Source organism: Vairimorpha necatrix, chromosome 7, assembly GCF_036630325.1.
Source record: "Vairimorpha necatrix chromosome 7, complete sequence".
NCBI classification, from domain to species: Eukaryota; Fungi; Microsporidia; family Nosematidae; genus Vairimorpha; species Vairimorpha necatrix.
The window spans coordinates 734,398-754,811 of NC_088822.1; the positions used below are offsets into that span (position 1 = coordinate 734,398).

Sequence of the window (20,414 nt, forward strand, 5' to 3'; positions counted from 1 at the left end):
ATCAAAAGTTTAATTAAAAAACTTCCAAAATATTTTTTATAAAAAAGAAAAAAATACCCCCATGAATCTTTCATATCTACTATTTCAAAGCGTTTCAGCAATAAGATCCGAAGAAGAAAATAATACCAACCCATTTATATATCGAATTAAACAAGAAAGTAATAAATCTCTTGAAAAGTCCGATTTATTATGTGAGGTATGTAATTCTACTGTATCAACCAATGTCCGAGACAGAGAGAATAAAATTTATACAATTAAGAATGACAGTGAGCATTTATCTACATCGAATTTTAAAACTAAGTCAATACAAATATTTTTGAAAATCAAACATAGTGTTTCTTCGTTTTGCGATGAAAATTGTGCAAGATTTTTTTATGCTTTCTGTTTGTTTCTGTTCGGGATTGGATTTTTTTGGGGCTTGAATCGACCTCTTTACTAGACCATTGTAATAAAAACTCCAATAGTTATAATCTACAGTTTATAATTTTAAACAAACTCATTTTATATTACAAGAACACAAATTTTCAAAACATAATTAGACTTTGTTCATTTTAATCATTAAAATTATAAAAATTTTTACAAAAACAAAAATTATGTTTGGGTGATCAGTAAATTTTTTATTTAATACAAATGTATGTGCAAACATGACTCTTCTTGTGTTAGTAGCATCTAAACTGTTTATATGCCATTTATTAAATATTAAATAGAGCCTGCGGCTGTTGTTAGTTTAAAATTTTTAGGTAATAATAATAACAAAAAATTAAAAAGTAACACGTAAATTTACAAAATTGACATAAACACTGCAATTTACTATTTTAAATGCTTGTATCAAAACAAACGTAAATTTAGTGCAATAATTGTACTAACATGACTCAGCAGTTTGAGAGAATATACTATATAGATCAGTAAAAATACCAAGAGACGTTATGACACCTGAATCTGCTACATTTCAATTATTTTCAAAAAATACTTACATTATTATGTTAATTCTAAAGTTGTCAGTGGATGGATATATAAATGACTAGAAAATAAATTTGTCATGTGTTACTACATTTAAATATATTTTCATTAAAGAAAAATGATATCTGATTTATTTAAATTTTTAAAAAAAATTGGCCCCATGGATTTTTTACATTTATTAGTTCAAACTATTTCAACAACAAAGCACAAAGAAGACACAAATCTTTTAGAGAATTCGCTTCAAGATGAACATTTCGACGTGATAGCTATCGATTCCCACAAAATAAATTTTAATATGGATCATCAAGAGGGGATTTTCGAAAGGTCTAGAAAACTGAATGATTCTGTATATGATTCAAAATTGCACATGTCTTCTCAGAAAATAGTAAATGAAGGCGCCAGTACTTCCGGAAATTCTTTATTATATACAACAATCAGTGTGGAAAATGACGAAGAGGATCATAGTGAACTTGTTAAGTTAGAAAAAGAAAAAAAATCCCTAAAATTACCAGAAACTTATTGGGAACATATACGTTTTGCCTGCGCAAGTCTCGGCAAAAGAGAAAAGATATATTCTGTTGTTACAATAATTATAACAACTATTGCACTTATTTCAGTCGTAATTTGGGTTTCTTTTTTTTAAAAATGATCGACAAGTACAATAAATTTTAAATTCTTATTTTCTTAGATATCGCACAATATATTACACGGCTTTATTCGATCATGTTTGGTTTCTATTTTTCATCGACTAATTTCAGTCCATGCATTTTTAAACTTATTTTTTTATAATATTATAATTCCAATATATTTTAATTGGACAAATGTCTTACTTACTAATTATTTTTGACAAGCTATACTCACAATCTCTTCTTGAAGTTCCAAGAACTCCTTCTGAAATTCACATATTGGGCTCTCGAATACCTCTTACTAATGAGTATTAAGCTCATATCTGATTGACATGGTTAGGCTTTCTTAAGTCATGTTTAAGACTCTGGTATGTATATATACATGCGTTTTGAATTTTAATCAGAAATCCTTGGTATGCGCCCGGTGAAAATTAGTTACTTATAATACTAAATAAATGGTCCAGATTTTATTAAAAAATTATGACTCTAAAATTGTTGTAAAAAGATTATTTCTATTTCTCATTTACGATAAAAATTATGCTTCTACGTAATTTTTTTCGTAGTAACTCTATTCATGATTAAAAAATTTAACGAGCAGATCAGAAACTCCAAATGATGTCATAAACGTTGAGTAAAATCCATTTGATATTCCAGGAATAAAAAAGTAAAGCAAGCGAATTTTAAAAGCGAAATTTTTAATCCATATAAGTTAGGTTTTAAGAATATTGAGTAAAGTAGAACTTTTTATTGTATAATCTTTAAACTTTAGATGCTTGGGGGTTTCCTTGCGTGTATGTGTAAGAGAATGCCATATGAGTTATTCTAATTCAATGTCAAATATTCTGTAGCTCTATAAGTAATATTTTAACAAATTTTTAGACAATCAAATTTAAACTGTTCGTTGGTCTTTAACAATAATATTTCTTTGATATGACGTCTATGTTTGCATCACATGGTCATCGTTTTGATCTTATTATATGAATTCGAGTTATAAGCTGTAATAGGTATTACGTGAAGCTTGGTACTTTTGTTGTTATATTTTATAAATAAATTACATACAAAGGTTACATTATGACAGAGCAATTTATCTTATTTTGTAATATTTAGTTTATTTTATTGTAATAAAAATGTGTATTGCTCCTGATTTAATATGTATACTTTATATGTATTTGTGTTAGTACTTCAATTTTGTTGTCAAATTTAATATAGTTTAATTTAAAACGTAAATCATATAAATTAATTTCTCTAAATCAATCATAACAGATTGATATTTGACAGCAAAACGTCCTATGAAAATTCCAAAAATAGTTATAAAAAACTAAAATATCTTCCAAATTAAAGCAACTTCATTTTTTCACTTTAGACTTAATTAAAACAGTGTTACTATAAAATTTCGAAATAAACTCACCCCATGAATTTGCTATACCTTCTTATTCAATTTATACAAACAACAGGTTGGAATGAACATAACAATGGCGATGATATATCTCGGAGAAATAATTCTAATAATGAACAAGTGGAAGAAAAGAAAAAGTGGCGCGCTTTAACATTTAGAGAAGACAAAATATATAGAAGAAAAGAGCCTCTTATAGATGGCAATATTTTCTTTCAACTTTTTTGGTTACCATGTTTGTTTGTTGTCTTTTATGCGGGGCTCTTTGTGGCGTCAATTGGTTTTTATTATATTTTTTTCAATAAATGATTTTGTTAATTTTTTTTGTGTTGCGTTGTAAATTATGATAATGCATGGAGTATTTTCACTTTGGCTCCCTTACCAATATAAATACAGGTAGGTGCCCTTAGCCCAGTGATAGAAGGCGAAGCTTTAAATGAGCAATGGCTGGGTTCGATCCTTAGGGGCAAAAAAATTGTTTCTACTTTCTATGATGCAGTTGGAACAACTCAGATGATGAAAATGTCCACGATAATCATTAAGTTGATTCAATGAAACTTGTGTGTGTCCAGCCACACGGGGATTAGCATCTAGTGTAGAAACGCACCTCAAAGTCAAAAAGCAGTATCACACTTTGGTGACTTAATAACACATAAAAGTATCTAATGGGTACGGCCTAGTTGGATCCCATGGCTGGTGCACTATAGAGTGGGATTCTAGAGCTAACTAAGAGACTAGACGATGTAGGGCAATAGAAGGTCTCATGATCTTTATCCTACAAGATTCTGTAACACGGGGCCGAAACTAGTGAAAGACTGCTGGTCAACGCAGCCCAATAAAAAGTTGATGGTGATGTGGTCGTGCAAGGAGCCGTGTGTGCAATACAGATGATTGTAGGGACCTTTGAGTCAGTACGACTATGTTTCCCCTCGGGTTATAGATAACCATGCCCGTTAAGTATATCCGCTGTGAGGTCACTCTGGACGCGATTTGAGGTATAAATGGAAAGTGTTCTCCCCGAGTCAAAGTCCAATGGATACGGCGGAGCTTGCTGCACCGGCAAGTTGTATGGAGGGAGTTTTAGTGAGAAGAATCCCGCAGTACCAGTTGGATGAGAATTCCACCCAAAGTCTGGTCCCTATGTAGGTTTCTCCCTGCCTCTTACTTGCAAGAAAAAAAAAATATAAATACAGAATTTTTTATTTTTAGCCCTGTTCTTCGAAAGTCGAAGCGGAAAATATGCTCAAGAGCAAAAATCAAAATAATAATTTCTAATAAAATATCATAATTACCAAAAATAAATAATTTATCTTTCGTTTTTTTTATTATTTCTTCTTACACTTGTTGATCAAGACTTATCTTTATTGCACATTGCAATGTTCTTTAGAGATAAGTCTCGATTTATCTTTATATAAACAATATAATATAAAATTTTTACATCTTTTTAACGCATATCATTAACATATATACAATTATGTAAATGTATGATATTTTACTTTTAGACGGAAAATATAATATATCATATGAAATGGATGTTTTATAATTATTAAATCTTAAAAAAATATAAGTATTACATATTACAACATTGTTTAGCTATAAAAAATCAATGAAATACAAAAAAAGACCAAATTAATCCATATATACTATAAAATAATATGAACCTAACCTAGAATTTGTTTACGATAAAAAAATAAGTAAAAAATGTTTAATATAACTAAAATATATTGTAATGACTAAAAATTGAAAGATATTTTCACAAATTTGAGTGGTTTTAAATGCATATTTTAAAGTAATACATTTTTGGGCTAAAGTAAGCATTAGCTACAAAAAATCGATATAGGGTTTTTTTGTTTTTTTTTGCCCCTTTTTTTTAAAAATGGAGGAAAGAATTCGGACAAGAGAAGAATTGGAGATCATGTATAATGATCTAATAATAAAGAAACAAAATAAAAAATGTAGCGTCTGAAATTAAAAAATGAAGCAAAGAGGGGAGCAAAGAAGTCTCATAAGGTGTCCATGGAGCTCTTGTAAAAACACAATTTCAATTTGGAATGGAACTTTCTTTCAGGAGTCCTCGCTAAATCACATTACAATATTACAAAACTAAATTTATGGATTTTAGGTTATTCACGTAAGTCCATTTCTCAAGTTTTAGGTTGTACTAAATCTTCTATATCTTCCATTATAAAAAATTTAAAACACATGAGTCTTTATGATAAGTATTTATCTAGTATAGGGACTATTGGAGGCGATAATACTATAGTGGAAATTGATGAGACTAAGATTGGGAAGAATAAATACAATAGGGGGAAGTTAGTAAAAGGATTTTGGTGTTTTGGAATGGTTGAACGTACCATCCAACGTAGAATCATAGTAGTATATATTAAGAAAAGAGACAAAAGAACACTTACTGAATTTCTTTTAAAATATGTAAGTAGAAGCAGTATTATATATAGCGATATGTGGAGAGCGTATCATTCTTTAAATACAATGTTTAAACAACATCATATGGCTAATCATACATTACATTTTAGAGATCCGAATACAGGAGTACATACCAATACCATAGAAAGTATTTGGTTATCTCTAAACCATTCTATACCAAATAGAAACAGATCATAGAATAGCACTAAACTTTATTTATTTAGATATATGATCCAAAGAAACTCCACAACTCCAGTGTTTGAAGATTTATTAAAATATTTATTCTAGTTTTTATTTTTGTTCCTTCCTCATCATTTTCTTTCCTCCATTTTTTAAAAAAAGGGGCAAAAAAAAACAAAAAAACCCTATATCGATTTTTTGTAGCTAATGCTTACTTTAGCCCATTTTTGAAAAGATTTACAATAATGTTTTATTGAATATTAATCAAATTAGATCTTAATTTGACCTTTTTTAATGCAATGTAGATTTTTGTTTGTTCCTTTCCGCTCTAGACGCTTCGACTTTCAAAAACAGGAATGAAAGTAAAAAAACTCTGTATTTATACTGACAAGGTGGGGCTAATGTGAAAATTAGCCTACTGTATTATGAAAGTATTTAAATATGATGTAGATATATGCAAATAGCTAAGAATACATATAAAATAATTCGTTTACAGACCGAATAGTCTTTATTTGATGTCATTACTGCTTCTCGGGAAGACAAACACGATCTACGGTTTCAATTTATTTCTTAGTGTAAAAAAGTAGGATTAAACATGACATTATCAACACTCTTACATCTTATAATAATTTAATTTATTGCATAAAAAAAATATATTAACACAGTTTATTGTATCATTCATATTTTAACCTTTATGTATAAAAAAATTATTTGACTCCATTTGCAATACAATATAGTTTTTATTGATACTTGTTATAGAATAATAAAACGTAAGAACAGTTTAAATTTATTTATTAATAAAAAACTTGATTTTTTGCGTTATTAAAATACAAATTGATCAGAATATTCAATAGGTGTCACATCACAATAATATCTACATCAAGTAGAAAACGATAAGTTAAAAAAGTATGATGTCTCCGCGAACGAACTGGGCCTAATATATGGTTTTAAAATAGAAATAATTCCCTAAGTAATCACTTAGGACGGTATGTTGACTTAGTTTCACAAATCTTATACCACAAGACTTGAAATCCCTAAAGGTAGAAGCGTACATTCAGATGATCACGCTAAAGAAGACGCTAGAAAGCAATTCTCTAGACTATCGAAGGAGAAGGAAGCCGACGTTGAAAGGATTATGGAGCAGGAAACTACCTACAAGCAGGAGACGCTAATGCGGAACCTATCCCAGTGAACTATAAATATAAACTAAAATAAGCATACCCTAATTATTTCATATATTCTTCTGCGTTATTCAAACTTCTAATATCTATTTATAATTCAGGGAAATGTTATATTAAATTTTATCATCTCTTGTTTAAATTTAGTTAGTTAAATCCGTTTACTAGCAGTAAAATGCTTGTCTTAGATTGAGAGTTTTTGACATAATATTTTGAGTTGTTCATTCTTTTCTGAGCGTAAAAATTCATTATTTTGATATTATGTCTAATTTGGAAGATTATAAATATTATCAAGAGTGTATAACGCAGTTTAAATTTACAATTTCATCTACCGGTGTATTTCTGGAACCCGAATATATATAATGGCTAGTATCAACAATAAAATACATTTATACAAAATAATCAAATTAGAAATTACGGCAATTGGAAATATTCAAAATTTAATAACATTATAACATTTCTTTTCTGATTTTATAGTAATTAATATCAAAATGTTAAAGTAAAAGACAAGTTTGATTGAACTTATACCTCTACAAGGTTCGTTATCATAATTCTTTGTAAACTACAATCAAGCTTTTGCAATAACAATTTTTATTTTACAGATATTGTGCAAATCTGTTCATAAAATGGCCTTCTTAACTATAGTTTTTTTAGTAAGACTAAATAGAATAAATACCATTTGTAGATAAAAAATTCTTAATTGAGAGTTTATATATATATATATATATATATATATATATAAATAACCTAAAACAAGTAAAATTTTTTTAAGCTTTCTTCTATATATATATATATATAGTTTTGTGATTTTTTTAATTTTTAAAACAGCTTGAGTTTTTCTAAATGTTTTGTGTTCAATTTCCAATGTTTTGCCTAATTTTTTTCCAGTCCAATTCTTTTATTGTTTTTATGATGGAATTGTACTTATTCGCCTTGCATACACTAAAGATTTCAGATTAGTACCATAAAAGAAGCATGAAAAAAACGAGAATTTAAATGACTAAAAGGGTCTAATGTGAAACGTAAACATAAATTAGTGATCAAGAAGGGCTATTCTAGAACATAATGGGATGATGACTAAAGAAACTTTGGGGCAGCAACCGAAAAAAAGTATCTTAATCTGTATAAATATTAGCTTAATAAAGTTTTTTGCTCAGGTAACCTATAAATAGTTTACCGCTTTAGTATGCACGAATTTTTATATTAATATTGGTGTGAGCCAATAATCTTAAAGGTTATTACGATATATATATGCTATTAATTGTTATTAAATAATTATGCCAAAATCGTTTTTAATATGATTACTCTCGAGGGCTGAAATAGTGCATTGAATAAGAGAGTTGATATTGCTTACCGGCAAAGAAGTACAGCGGAATATATTCTTATAGTTTTCATAATTTAGGTAAAAAGCATCATAAAAGATGAAGGCCTCTTATAAATTGAATTTTATATTATAATATGTAGGGTTTAGAACCCTTAATAAATAAATGGTTAACATGGCGAACACAAGGATGAACAGGGAAACAAGAGAGTCCCGTAGTCAAGAGGCTAGAACATTAGAGAAAGAGGCAATTAGGATAGATAAGAGACTAAAGTTAATATTGAAAGTTGAGAAAGTTGAGTGGAAAGATGTTATGGATTTGGCATCTGCGAACTTGCAGGATTATATTTTTGAAAATTTTTGTGACGGAAGGAGCAGTTGGGAGGAAATTTATAAAGGCTTACAAAAAGGAGCAGAATTTGAGAGAGAGTCAGAAGAAAGACAAGAAATGATTAAAGAGATTATGGATAAAGTGTTGAAAGAGTTTAGGGAAGAAAGAAAAGAAAATCTTAGGATGTATAGGAAAAGAAGAGAAATCAGAGAAACTACAAAATGTTTTATATGTAAGAAAGAAGGGCATTACGCTAGAGAATGTCATGAAAGTGTAGCTGGTAGGGAAAAATATAAAATTAAAAAGGAACAAGTTTTACAGAAAGAACCAATTATCAACAATGAAGGGAAAAGATGTAAAACAGTAAATAAGTTAGAAAATTTAATTGAAAAGTATCCGGAAGTTTTTAAAGAATCAGAAGAAAAGATAAAATATCTCACAGGAGAGAAGTGTCCAATAAATACTAAGCAAGGTGAAAAGGTTGTGAAAAGAGGGCAGAATGTGCCATACTACCTTAGGGTGAAATTTGAGGAGTACTTGAATAAGTTGGAAAATAGAGGGGTTATAAGACGTTCCAAAAGTGAGTGGAGGAGTCCAATAAGAGCACTTGAAAAACCAAATGGGGACGTAAGATTGGTAAGCAATTTGATGGCGTTAAACGATTTGGTTGACAAGGACCCGTACTCACTACCGTTAATTAAGGATATTATGAGAGCCACACAGGGGTCAAAAGTATTTACGGTTATCGACTTAAAAGAAGGGTTTTATCATATTGAGATTGAGGAGCACCATAAGCACAAAACAGCATTTGAAGTGAATGGTCGAGTATACGAATGGAATAGTATGGTTATGGGGTTTAAGAATTCGCCTCATATAATGCAGAGAGTAATGAACAGAGTTTTAGATGAATTCAGAGGTAAAGGCGTGGAAGTATATATGGATGATATAGTTATTCATGGTAAAGACGTAAGAGTGCATGACGAGTTACTAGAGAGGGTAATTAAAAAGTTTAAAGAGTGTGGGTTGAGAATAAACCAAACAAAGATACAATACAAAAAAGATGAGGTGATGTTGCTGGGAGTAACAATTAATGGGGAGGTCATGGGACCGAATGAGATTAAAAAGCAGGAGACATTGGAATATAGAAAACCTGAGAATGTTAGAGAGTTAAGAAGATTTTTAGGACTAACTGGTTGGTTTAGAGACTTTATTCCCAACTATGCGTATAGAACAGTAAGGCTTACTGAGGCTTTAAAGAAAGATGTTAAGTGGAATTGGACGGAGGATATGGAAAGAGCTTTTGAGGATATGAAGCAAGGCTTGAGAGATATGAAAAAGTTGAAGATTCCGGACGGAAAAAAGCTATTTAGAGTAAGAACTGATGCGTGTGATACGGGGATCGGAGCAATTCTATTACAAGAAAATAAAGAGGGTGAGTGGATTCCGATACAATGGGCATCGAAAATGTTGACTCCTACCGAGCGAAGATATACGATAAGTGAGAAGGAGATGTTGGCGGTGTTTTTTGGAATAAAGAAGTTTGAAAGTGATTTGAGAGGAAGGAAATTTCATTTGATGACGGATCATAAAGCATTAGCAGAGATCAGAAATAAGCCATACTTCAATAATAACAGAATAAACAGATGGGTAGAACAGATACAAGAGTTTGACTTTACAATAGAGTATGTGAAAGGGGAGTTGATGACAGATGCAGATGCGTTAAGTAGGCAGTATGATCAGGTAGAAGTTTCGGATGAACAAAAAGAAAAGGACAACAAGAGAAAAGAAGTGATCGAAAAACAAATTTTGGGAAAAAAGCAGAAACATATTAAAGAAAAGGACGGTAAACAGTATTGGGAATTTTCCACAGGTGAGGTGAAATAGATATTGAGCCTAGATAGTAGAGAACATGAAATAACAAGAGTACATGAGGAGTTAAACCATAGAGGTGTCAAAGGCACTTATTATAACATTAAACAAAGATGGTATTGGCCTGGTATGAAAGATCATATTAATAAGGTAATTAAGAATTGTGAAATATGTGGGATTAACAATAGGAAAAACACAGGAGGATGTGATTTCGTAGTAACTAGAAAGAAATTGGAGAAAGTGGCGTTGGATTTAATGGACATAGGTGGAGAGAATAGGTATGTGTTACTGGGTATTGATTACTTTACTAGAAGGTTGTGGGGTTCGAATTTGAGATGTAAAGAGAGTAGTGAAGTTATAGAGGTATTACAAAAGTGGATAAGGGAAGATGGATTTCCAGAGGAATATGTGACAGACAACGGAAAAGAGTTTGTAAGTAATAGATTTAAAGAATGGTGTAGTATTAATGATATTAAACATAGGAAAGTGGGCTTAGAAGCTCATAGGAGTAATGGTAGAATCGAGAGATGCATCAGAACTATAAGAGAGACATTGATAAAGCAAAATGATGGGAATATTTCTGAAAAGATAGAAAGAGCAATCAAAGGATATAATAATACACTACATACAGCAATAAAATGTACGCCGATGGAAGCGTGGAGAGATCAAACTGCTGAAGTTATAATTGAAAATGATGAAAATGGAAAATATGCTGGTCGGTTCAAGAGAAGACACAGAGAGACATTTACAGTAGGCCAAGAGGTAAGAATCGCTAGGAGAGAAAATTTAGGTACACGTGCGAAAACAGACAAGGGAAGATTCACGGGACGCGGAAGGATCGTAGCTATAAGTGAAAATGATTCATATATTGTGAGACTACTGGATGGTAAAATTGTTAAAAAGAGGCATTATGATTTGAAAGAGATAAGGAAGAGTTGTTTAGAAGATGGAGAGACTACCCGTCTGGAGGGGGGATGTAGGGTTTAGAATCCTTAATAAATAAATGGTTAACATAATATACAAAAAACCTATATTCAGCTATAAGAGCTTTAAATTTCTGCTCCTGAATTTTTTTCATTTTTTATTACCGGGGTTGGATTATAAGATCCATATATAAAAAAGATTATGGATCTTATTTATAAGTGGATCTTTTCTTTTGACATAAACTATTTGAAATTTCTTCTTAAATTTTTTGAATCTTTACCCCCATGAAAAAAAAAAACCTTACACGCTTAAAGAAAAATTAGAAGGATTACAAAAATTGCGTGAAATCAATGGCAAAATAAGTATGCCTACTTTCAAGTTGCAGATTACTAGAAAAATTGAGGGTTTCTTTTTTATAATAAACTTTTTACCATTTGGGTATGGGGTGGATCTCTTCTACTAGTATAAAAATTCCCATTTTTAAAGTCGTAATTTTTTTCTTTTGGTGGATCTTAAACCCGGTACCTAACATAATAGTTTTAAATTTTTTTAATTTGTTTTGATGTTAGTACAACAAATATATATAGATCTTAAATGACTTTAAAATCGTATCTGTAGCGAAAAATTTAAATATTGAAAAAATTAATTGTATGTTTATATTTCGATATTAGATATATAAAACAGTTACACTTAAATATAAGGTATATAAATTCCAAAGATTATAAAGTAAACTAGATGTTATTTTTTTACTATTTAATACATGTTTGATATGTTTTTGGTCTACTTTTATCCTTGTAATGTTGCGAATATACCATAAAATGTATATTGTGGATCTTAAAGTATATTGATATAATTTTTAAATAATGAAAAAATAAAAACAGAATTGAATAGTAAACACCATTTTAACTATATTTAACAAAGACTTATGTAAGAAAATTTAATTTTTACCTTATAAATTTTATTTAAAAATTTTCTAGTTTTTTATAAAGAATTAATAAATATTATTTTTTCTTTTATAATATATTGCAACAATAAATGTATGAAAAAAGTAAGTAGTGCAAATATCAAATCTTGGTATAGCCATTCTGATGTATATATGATGTTATATATTTTGATAATTTTTACCCCCATTATGATAAATAAATACATGGGGGCGATACCAAATCGAGAGTCAACAAGTGATGGCTGTGGTCAAGAGGCCAGAATAATGTTACAAGAAATTAAAAGAATAGTTTATAAGCTAGAGTTGGATGGAGTAGATGAGTCTCTATGGAAGGCAAGAATTTATGAAATGGGTTCGGAAGAAGTAAAGAACTTTATGGTAGAAAGAATTAAAAAAGAAGATAGTTGGTCCTTAATTATTGAAGAAATGGAAAAGGAGGTTAGAAAAGACGAATTAAAAAAGAAGGAAGAAGAAGACAAAAGTAAGATGATGGAAATAATTGCAGAGTCGGTTAGAGGAACAGTTCGAGAGGAGCTGGCAAATAGAGGAGCATTAGGAAAAATAAGGGAAGAAACTTCGGGAGTAAGAAGTAGAGATTGTTTTTACTGTGGTAGATTTAGGCACATGGCAAGAGATTGCTTCGTAAGGAAGAGGAAAGAAGAAGATAATAAAAATAAACATTTTAACAAGTATTTAATTGTTCATGAAGAGAGTGGATCTACAAGCACAGAACTTAGCGCACAAGAATATAGGAAATGCGGAGAAGCAAAACGTAAACAAAATTCAAAAAGGAGAGGAATGAGAGAGGATAGAATAGAAGAGGGCCTTGTCATTGAAGATATAAAAGCGAAGTTTAGAGAAATTTTTGACTTGCAGCAGGAAGAGATCGTACACTGTAAGATAGAGAAATGTAAAATTGAGACGCCACCAGGGAAAAAAGTAGTTAAAAGAGGACAAACTATCCCACAGGCGTTGATGGAAAAAACTGAAAAATATATAAAAAGTTTGGAAGAAAGAAAGATTATAAGAAGATCAACATCCGAGTGGAGGAACCCAATTAGAGCTATAGTAAAACCTAACGGAGGAGTAAGGCTTGTAAGTAATCTAATGAGTTTAAATGACTTAGTTGAAAAAGATCCGTATGAGTTGTCAAATATTAGGGACATCGTTAGAGCCACACAGGGGTCTAAATGGTTTACCGTTATAGATCTGAAGGAAGGCTTTTACCACGTAGAGATTGAAGAAGAGGATAAGCACAAAACGGCCTTTGAATTTAACAGAAAGGTATATGAATGGAACAGTATGGTAATGGGATATAAAAATTCCCCGCAGATTTTACAACGAATAATGAACCAAATATTTGAAGATTTACAAGGAGAAGGAGTGGAGGTATATATGGACGACATCGTTATACACGCTAGAACTAAAAGAAGGCATGACAAGCTAGTTATAGAAGCATTGGAAAGATTAAAAAGACATAAAATGAGATTGAATATTGAGAAGATACAGTTTAGCCAACAGTTAGTTAAGCTCTTAGGAGTCACATTGAATGGTACAGATATTGAAGCGAATGAAATAAAGAAGAACGAGGCGTTGGAATTCCCGCAGCCGACAAGTGTAAGTGAAACACGAAGATTCCTAGGAATGACAGGATGGTTTAGGAACTTTATAAAGAATTACGCGGGATTAACTATTCATCTGACAGATAGCTTGAGAGGTAAAGATAAGAAGTGGGAATGGACGGTTGAAATGAATAGAGAGTTTTTAGAGCTGAAAGAAGTTTTGAGAGCGATGGGGAAACTTAGATTGCCTGATTATAGGAAGGAATTTATATTGAGAACGGACGCGAGCAATGTAGGGATAGGAGCCGTGTTACTTCAGAAGAACGATAAAGATGAATGGGTAGCAATCCAATGGAGTTCAAAAAAGTTAACACCTACAGAGACCAGATATACTATATCGGAGAAAGAAATGTACGCGGTATTTTGGGGGATAAAAAGATTTGAATACGAGTTGCGCGGTAGGAAGTTTAAAATCGAGACGGACCATAAAGCCTTGGTTGAGATTAGAAATAAACCGTGTTTTAATAACAATAGAATAAATAGATGGATTGAAAAGATCCAGGAATTTGACTTCACCATAGAATATAAGAAACCAGAAGAAATGGTGGTGGCTGACGCGTTAAGCAGGATACATATGGAAGACGATGAAAAGAAAAAGAAAATCAGAGAAAGGACCGCCAAGCAGATAGAGGGTAAATGGAAAGCGCACGTCGATGACGCAGAAGGAAAAAAATATTGGAGATTTGATTCAGGACGGAAAGTCGAGATACCACCAGAAGAGTCGAGGGAAAGTTTGATGCAGGAATACCACGAAAAAGTTGGACATAGATGTATGACAAGTGTATATTACGCGATGCGGGAAAGATTTTATTGGCCCGGAATAAAGAAAGACATAAATGAGACAATACGAAAGTGTGTACAATGTCAAATATATAATAGAAAAAGACTCGGTGGATGTGAGTTTGTAGATACTACACGTTATTTAGAAAAGGTTGCTTTGGATCTCATTGATTTTAGAGACGCAGGTAAATACGTATTGGTTGCGATAGATTATTACACTCGAAGAGTATGGGGCACGGTAATGGAGAACAAGACTGGAAAGAATGTGACAGAATTTTTAAGTAAGTTGTGTGAACAAGGAAAAAAAGCCCGAAGAGATTATAACGGATAATGGGCGAGAATTTATCAATGAGGGGTTTAGAGAGTTGTGTAACAGACTAGAAATTAAACATAGGAAAGTAAGTGTCGAATCACACAGGAGTAATGGCAGAGTCGAGAGGGTTATAGGTACGCTGCGAGAGAGCATTCTGAAGACTAAAGAAGGTACATTTGCAGAGAAGGTCATGGGAAGCATTGAAAAATATAATATGAGTTACCACACGGCACTAAAATGTACACCAATAGAAGCGACAGAGGATAAAACTGGACATGTAATGATTGAAAATAGCCCACAGGGGAAATATGGAAAACTGTTTAACAGGGGGAAACGGGAAAAATTTAAAGTAGGTGAGTACGTGAGAGTAGCTAAGAAGGAAAACTTGAAAGGTGCGGATAAATATTCGAAAGGTAGGTTTTTAGAGAGTGGGAAAATTATAGAGAGATGTGGCAATGATTCTTATATAGTTAAGTTAGTAAATGGAAGATATGTAAAGAAAAGGCACTATGATCTAAAAAGTCTGCTTGGGTTAAGGATAAAGTGAGACTAACCGTCTTGGAGGGGGGATGTTATATATTTTGATAATTTTTACCCCCATTATGATAAATAAATACATATGATGCAAAATTTAGGAATGTATTGCATTTATGATAACTTATAAAAAACAGCATTTATCTCAAATTATGATTACGTAAAGTGCGAAAGATGACGCATTTTTTTAATAAAGAAGTGTTCTGTAGAAACCCCTACTAATTTTATAAAAATTTATACTGTAGCAAACCTTTATTTTTTTCTTAGAAGCTTCGAAATAAACTATATTAGGATTTTATTTCTTCTTCTCTTATAATCATATAAAACTGTATTATACTTAGCAAATATTAATGTTCATATAATTTCTTAGTCTACAAAGATTTTCGTAAACAATAGAAGAAATTCTCAAATTAAATAAGCGATATTCAGAAACTATCAGTTCTTATAAAGTATGACTTTAACTTAAATTGGTAATTGTGCCACCTAATTTTTTTATATTTTTCAAAAATTTTTTAAAGGCTTTATATGTGTAGTAATTACACAATAATAATAATTTTTCATATTTACAAATATTTGACATTTAGAAAAAATATCTTATAACCCTTTTAAACGTTATTTATAGAGCTAGCTAGACAATAAATAAATTATATTAACTTCGATATTTTTCTCATATAAAAAAGTTTTTTGATTGTTTTTTTCTACACTGATCAATATGAGATCACCTCTAAATACTTTTAAAAAACACGAAGCTGTGTTTATTTGATACAACAAATCAAATCATTATTATAATTAGTTTATTTTAACTGTAATATCCCTTTTAAAATTATTATTGTTTCTCCTAATATTTTTCTAATCTTCTTTATTTCTATTTTATATCCTTTGTTTTCTAACTCTTTTATAATTTCATTTGGTTTATTGGCTTCTATAACTAGTAAGTAAAATGTTTTACATTCTACTTGTTTTATAAATCTATCAATTACATTTCTTCCGTTAACCCCTCCTCCTATTATAGGACAGGAAGAGTCTAAGACATAAGGAGGATTAAAAATTATTATTTCAACTAGATCTTGTCTTATAGAATCTAGTAGATCCATATGTATAAGATTTCCAATTTTCTGCCTGTGTAAAGCTTTAATATTGAGATCTGTACTAATTATAATATTAGACTTATCTAGCGATTTAGTAATAAATCCAGTACTGGTCCCCAGATCAACGATCAATGAATTTTTAATATTTTCTTGTTTTAGGACATCTACCAGGGTGTAACTATCTTCATCGGGAGAATACCATTCCAAAGGATACTCCATATTAATTGAAGAATCCATAAAGGGGAAAAAATAAAAAATATAACAAGAATTTCAAGCATGTGTTATAAAAGATCTTATTGTCGTACATTAAAACTATAAAGCAAATACGTCTTTCAGAAATATATTTATTATCAAAATAAAATGCAAAAATATTTTACCATTTGTTTTACACCATATTTCCCCAACACGCTTTCATAGGATTTTAAAATTATATGTTTTGTTTATTGTAAAACATTAAAAATAAGAAAAAAATATTAGCAAATAACATTTAGGTCTATTTATTATCGTTAGTCAATAGACTTAATAAATGTCAAAGTTCGGAGCGAACGCCCGTTCGGAGCGGACGCCAGGGGTAAAAAATTAAAAAAAAACTCTTCAGTGAGGATCGAACCAAAAAATAAGAACAAACAAATGTTCGTCTTAAATGATAACCAAAGTTTTGTCTTGATTTTTTGAGGGGTAAATTTTTGCTATTTTTTTATAATAATGGGAGGGAATATTGAAAAAAAGGAGAAAAATAAAATAAACAAAATTTTTAGTACTTTATTCAATACCAAGCAACCTTAGATCTCTAGTACTTATTTCTTCTATTATAATATCATTATCATCTTCTTTGCATAATTTTACTTTATTAAATTGTATTATGTCTGTTACAATATAGACCTCAGCATCTAAATGTTCATAAAGAGAATGTCTTCTGGTATTGACGTTGTTGTCCAAGTAAGGTCTTATAAGGACTCTATCTCCTATTTTAAATTCTAAAAAATTATTTTTCCACATACTTCTTTGTACCATTCTATCTGCAGCAGTTTGTGTATGAATTCTTGTTGCATCATGATAAATTTCATTTAAAAAAGGGTTTGTGTTATTAAGAGCATATAGTTGTCGGAATCTCATTAGTATTGCAATCTAGAACATCTACTAAACTTTCTCCAGTGCGTTCTTCGTCCTCACGCTCTTGTTCGTGATTTTCGCTATTAATCGATTCTAGACTCGTCCATTATGTCCCTAATGGGTCTACCAAACATTAAAGAGAATGGTGTTTGTCTCGTAGTAGAGTGTCTTAAATTATTATATGACCAGGTAACTTCTTCACGTACTTTGGTCCATTGACCCAAAATATTTTTTGTCCTGAGAGTAGATGCAATCATCCACTTTATTGTTTGATTGCATCGTTCTATCTGTCCTTGTATCCATGGACATCTAGCTCTCCCCCTTACATGTCTTATTTCATATTTCTGACATAAATCGACGAGTGTTTGATTTACAAATTCTCTGCCGTTATCAGTATGAAGTATATAACAAGAACCAAACGTCCTAAACAATGTTTCAAAAGCATTCCCTAGACTAATACTTGATTTGTCATATAGTGGTACCGTCCAACAAAATTTGGTAAAAGAATCTACAATATTCAAAAACCATTTATATCCATCATTGAGTTCGTGATATAGCCGGAGATCAATCAAGTCTGCAACATATCTTTCCCTTGGATACTTTGCTACAATTGGTCTGATAACTGGTCTAGTTGCTAGATTTCTCTTTGATTGACATATATCACAGCTATTCAAGACCCTCTGTATATCTTTTTGTGTTGCGTCGTAGACTTTTGTTGTAATAATGGAAACAATCTGTCCCGTCCCGCATGCCCATTTGAGACATGAATCAATTTTATATAATCGATTTTGAATCGTTGCTCGTTGGTGGTAAAGAATCTTAATGATCTATATAGACCTACTTTAAATCTCACCGTGAGCTCTGTGATACCGTCAATTATATCCTCAAAAAGGAAAAAATTTTTGTGCCTTTTTCCTGAAAGCATCTCGTTCTTGTTTTTCTATCAACCTTGTTGGAACAATACCAGTCTGTAAAAAGACAAAAACTTCTTGTCTTTCATTGTTATTCAATTTTATTTTCATGCCCTTAAAATTAAAGAAATTTTAAATACAAATTACAAATAAACACCAATTTTTTTTTAATTTTTTACCCTTCTCAAGTAAGCATTTTCCCTGGCGTCCGCTCCGAACGGTGACAATTACTGTTAGGCAATGTAATGGAAAACAAGACTGGCGTATTTACCGGGAAGCTTGCCTGTAGCAAGGAAGCATTCAATGATGCTACGGTTTGGGGTGCCGTGAAGACCGGAGTTAAAAGAGTTAAAGGGAAAGGATTGTTTATTGTTATGAAAAGAGTTTGGTTTATCTGTTTTGTAGAAGGAAGAGTGTTTGTTATTGTTCTGATGTTGTACCATGTTGTTCATGGAATTTCTCTATTTATATTACATAGTAACCAATAGAAAAGAAATAAGATTTGGCTGACCAATAATAGTCGAACATAACTGATCGTTCCGAAGAAGCATCAGCGTTTAAGTATTTATTGGTTTTATAAATTATGTGGTATGATCCATTATACCACAAAGACTGTAAAGTATTTTATGTCATATTAAAGAATTTTTAAAAAAAATTAAATCATAAGGTTCGACTGGCAGGAATAGATGCATTTAAAATTTGATTGTGGGAATATAATATACAGAAAAATGTATTCGAATAAATTTATGCTAAATCAATCTCATACACAAGCCATCGTGGAACCGTAAACACTTTGTTTTTATGGTCCTTTTGTTACAATATTTAGTTCTCTCTTTTATTAATTCCCGTTTTCTACTTCTAGCAACTTACCATGTTCCGTTTTAGAGTCATTTTGGTTCTAGGAAAATTCACCGACCATCAATTCACCGACAACAATTCACCGACAGCAATTCACCGAAAATCAATTCACCGACCAACAAATTCACCGACAACAAATTCACCGACAACAAATTCACCGACAACAAATTCACCGAAAAATCGAAATATGTATTTTTTATGGGTATATTTATGATATACATATTTAATTTAAATTTTTTTTTGTATGGATCATAAATATTGTGCAATATAGCATTTGAATATTACTATATTTATATCACTAAATAAATTAAAAAATAGAAAATGTATTAAAATGTTCATTAAAAATTAATCTGAAAAGAAAGATTATGAAACAACGCGAAAACAATTCCTCAAAATTATGACATATAATTTACTAGTATACTTGTAACATTAATGTTTTTACATTGCATTGGGGTGTAATGTTCTATCTAGACATATTTTAATAAAGTCTCATCCAATTCGATACCAAAGTGCAATGAAGGTATCCTAGGCACAATTGGTAAGGCGCAGGTTTGCGAAGAAAGATCTATACTTTACTTAAAATGGCACAACTCTTTTTAAATATTTTAACATTTTAATTCTGAACCCCTAATTTCAATAATGCAGATCGAATATTTACTCTCAGAAAAGGGGAAGAAAAAATTAATTTTAGAAGGTCATCTTTTCTTTAAAGAAAAAGATGTTTGGGAACTATCCAAAATATATTGGAAATGTGAATACTATCAAAAGTACAAGTGCAAGTGTAGAGTGATTACAATGTCTAATGGGGAAATTAAAGTGTTTGGCGAACACAACAATTCGGGAGATGCTGCTAAAGTCGAAGCCGATAAAATATATGCTAATGTTCGAGCCTTGGCAAAAAGCTCTAGAGAAGCGCCACAATCTATTATATCAGATTGTTTATCTCTTTGCAGCCATGCTGCAGCTCCAAAATTGCCATCGATTGACAATATGAAGCGTAGCGTTCGGTATATTCGACAAATTGCAGAAACTAGCCCCGCACTCCT

The 20,414-nt window shown here is 30.9% G+C and overlaps 3 protein-coding genes across 3 annotated transcripts; 2 read left to right on the forward strand and 1 right to left on the reverse strand.

The window, feature by feature from the left end:
- Positions 1-61: 61 nt before the first annotated feature.
- On the forward strand, positions 62-1,025 carry VNE69_07123 (uncharacterized protein; the record flags this gene model as incomplete). The annotated part of the gene is made up of 2 exons (XM_065474128.1): positions 62-266; positions 907-1,025. The coding sequence occupies 2 exons, from the start codon at positions 62-64 to the stop codon at positions 1,023-1,025; spliced, it is 324 nt and encodes a 107-aa protein (XP_065330200.1).
- A 95-nt stretch (positions 1,026-1,120) lies between these two features.
- On the forward strand, positions 1,121-1,603 carry VNE69_07124 (uncharacterized protein; the record flags this gene model as incomplete). Its single annotated transcript, XM_065474129.1, has 1 exon — positions 1,121-1,603. The coding sequence occupies one exon, from the start codon at positions 1,121-1,123 to the stop codon at positions 1,601-1,603; it is 483 nt and encodes a 160-aa protein (XP_065330201.1).
- Positions 1,604-16,192: 14,589 nt separating this feature from the next.
- On the reverse strand, positions 16,193-16,705 carry VNE69_07125 (eRF1 methyltransferase catalytic subunit (MTQ2); the record flags this gene model as incomplete). Its single annotated transcript, XM_065474130.1, has 1 exon — positions 16,193-16,705. One exon carries the CDS (start codon positions 16,703-16,705, stop codon positions 16,193-16,195), a length of 513 nt encoding a protein of 170 aa, XP_065330202.1.
- Positions 16,706-20,414: the final 3,709 nt, after the last annotated feature.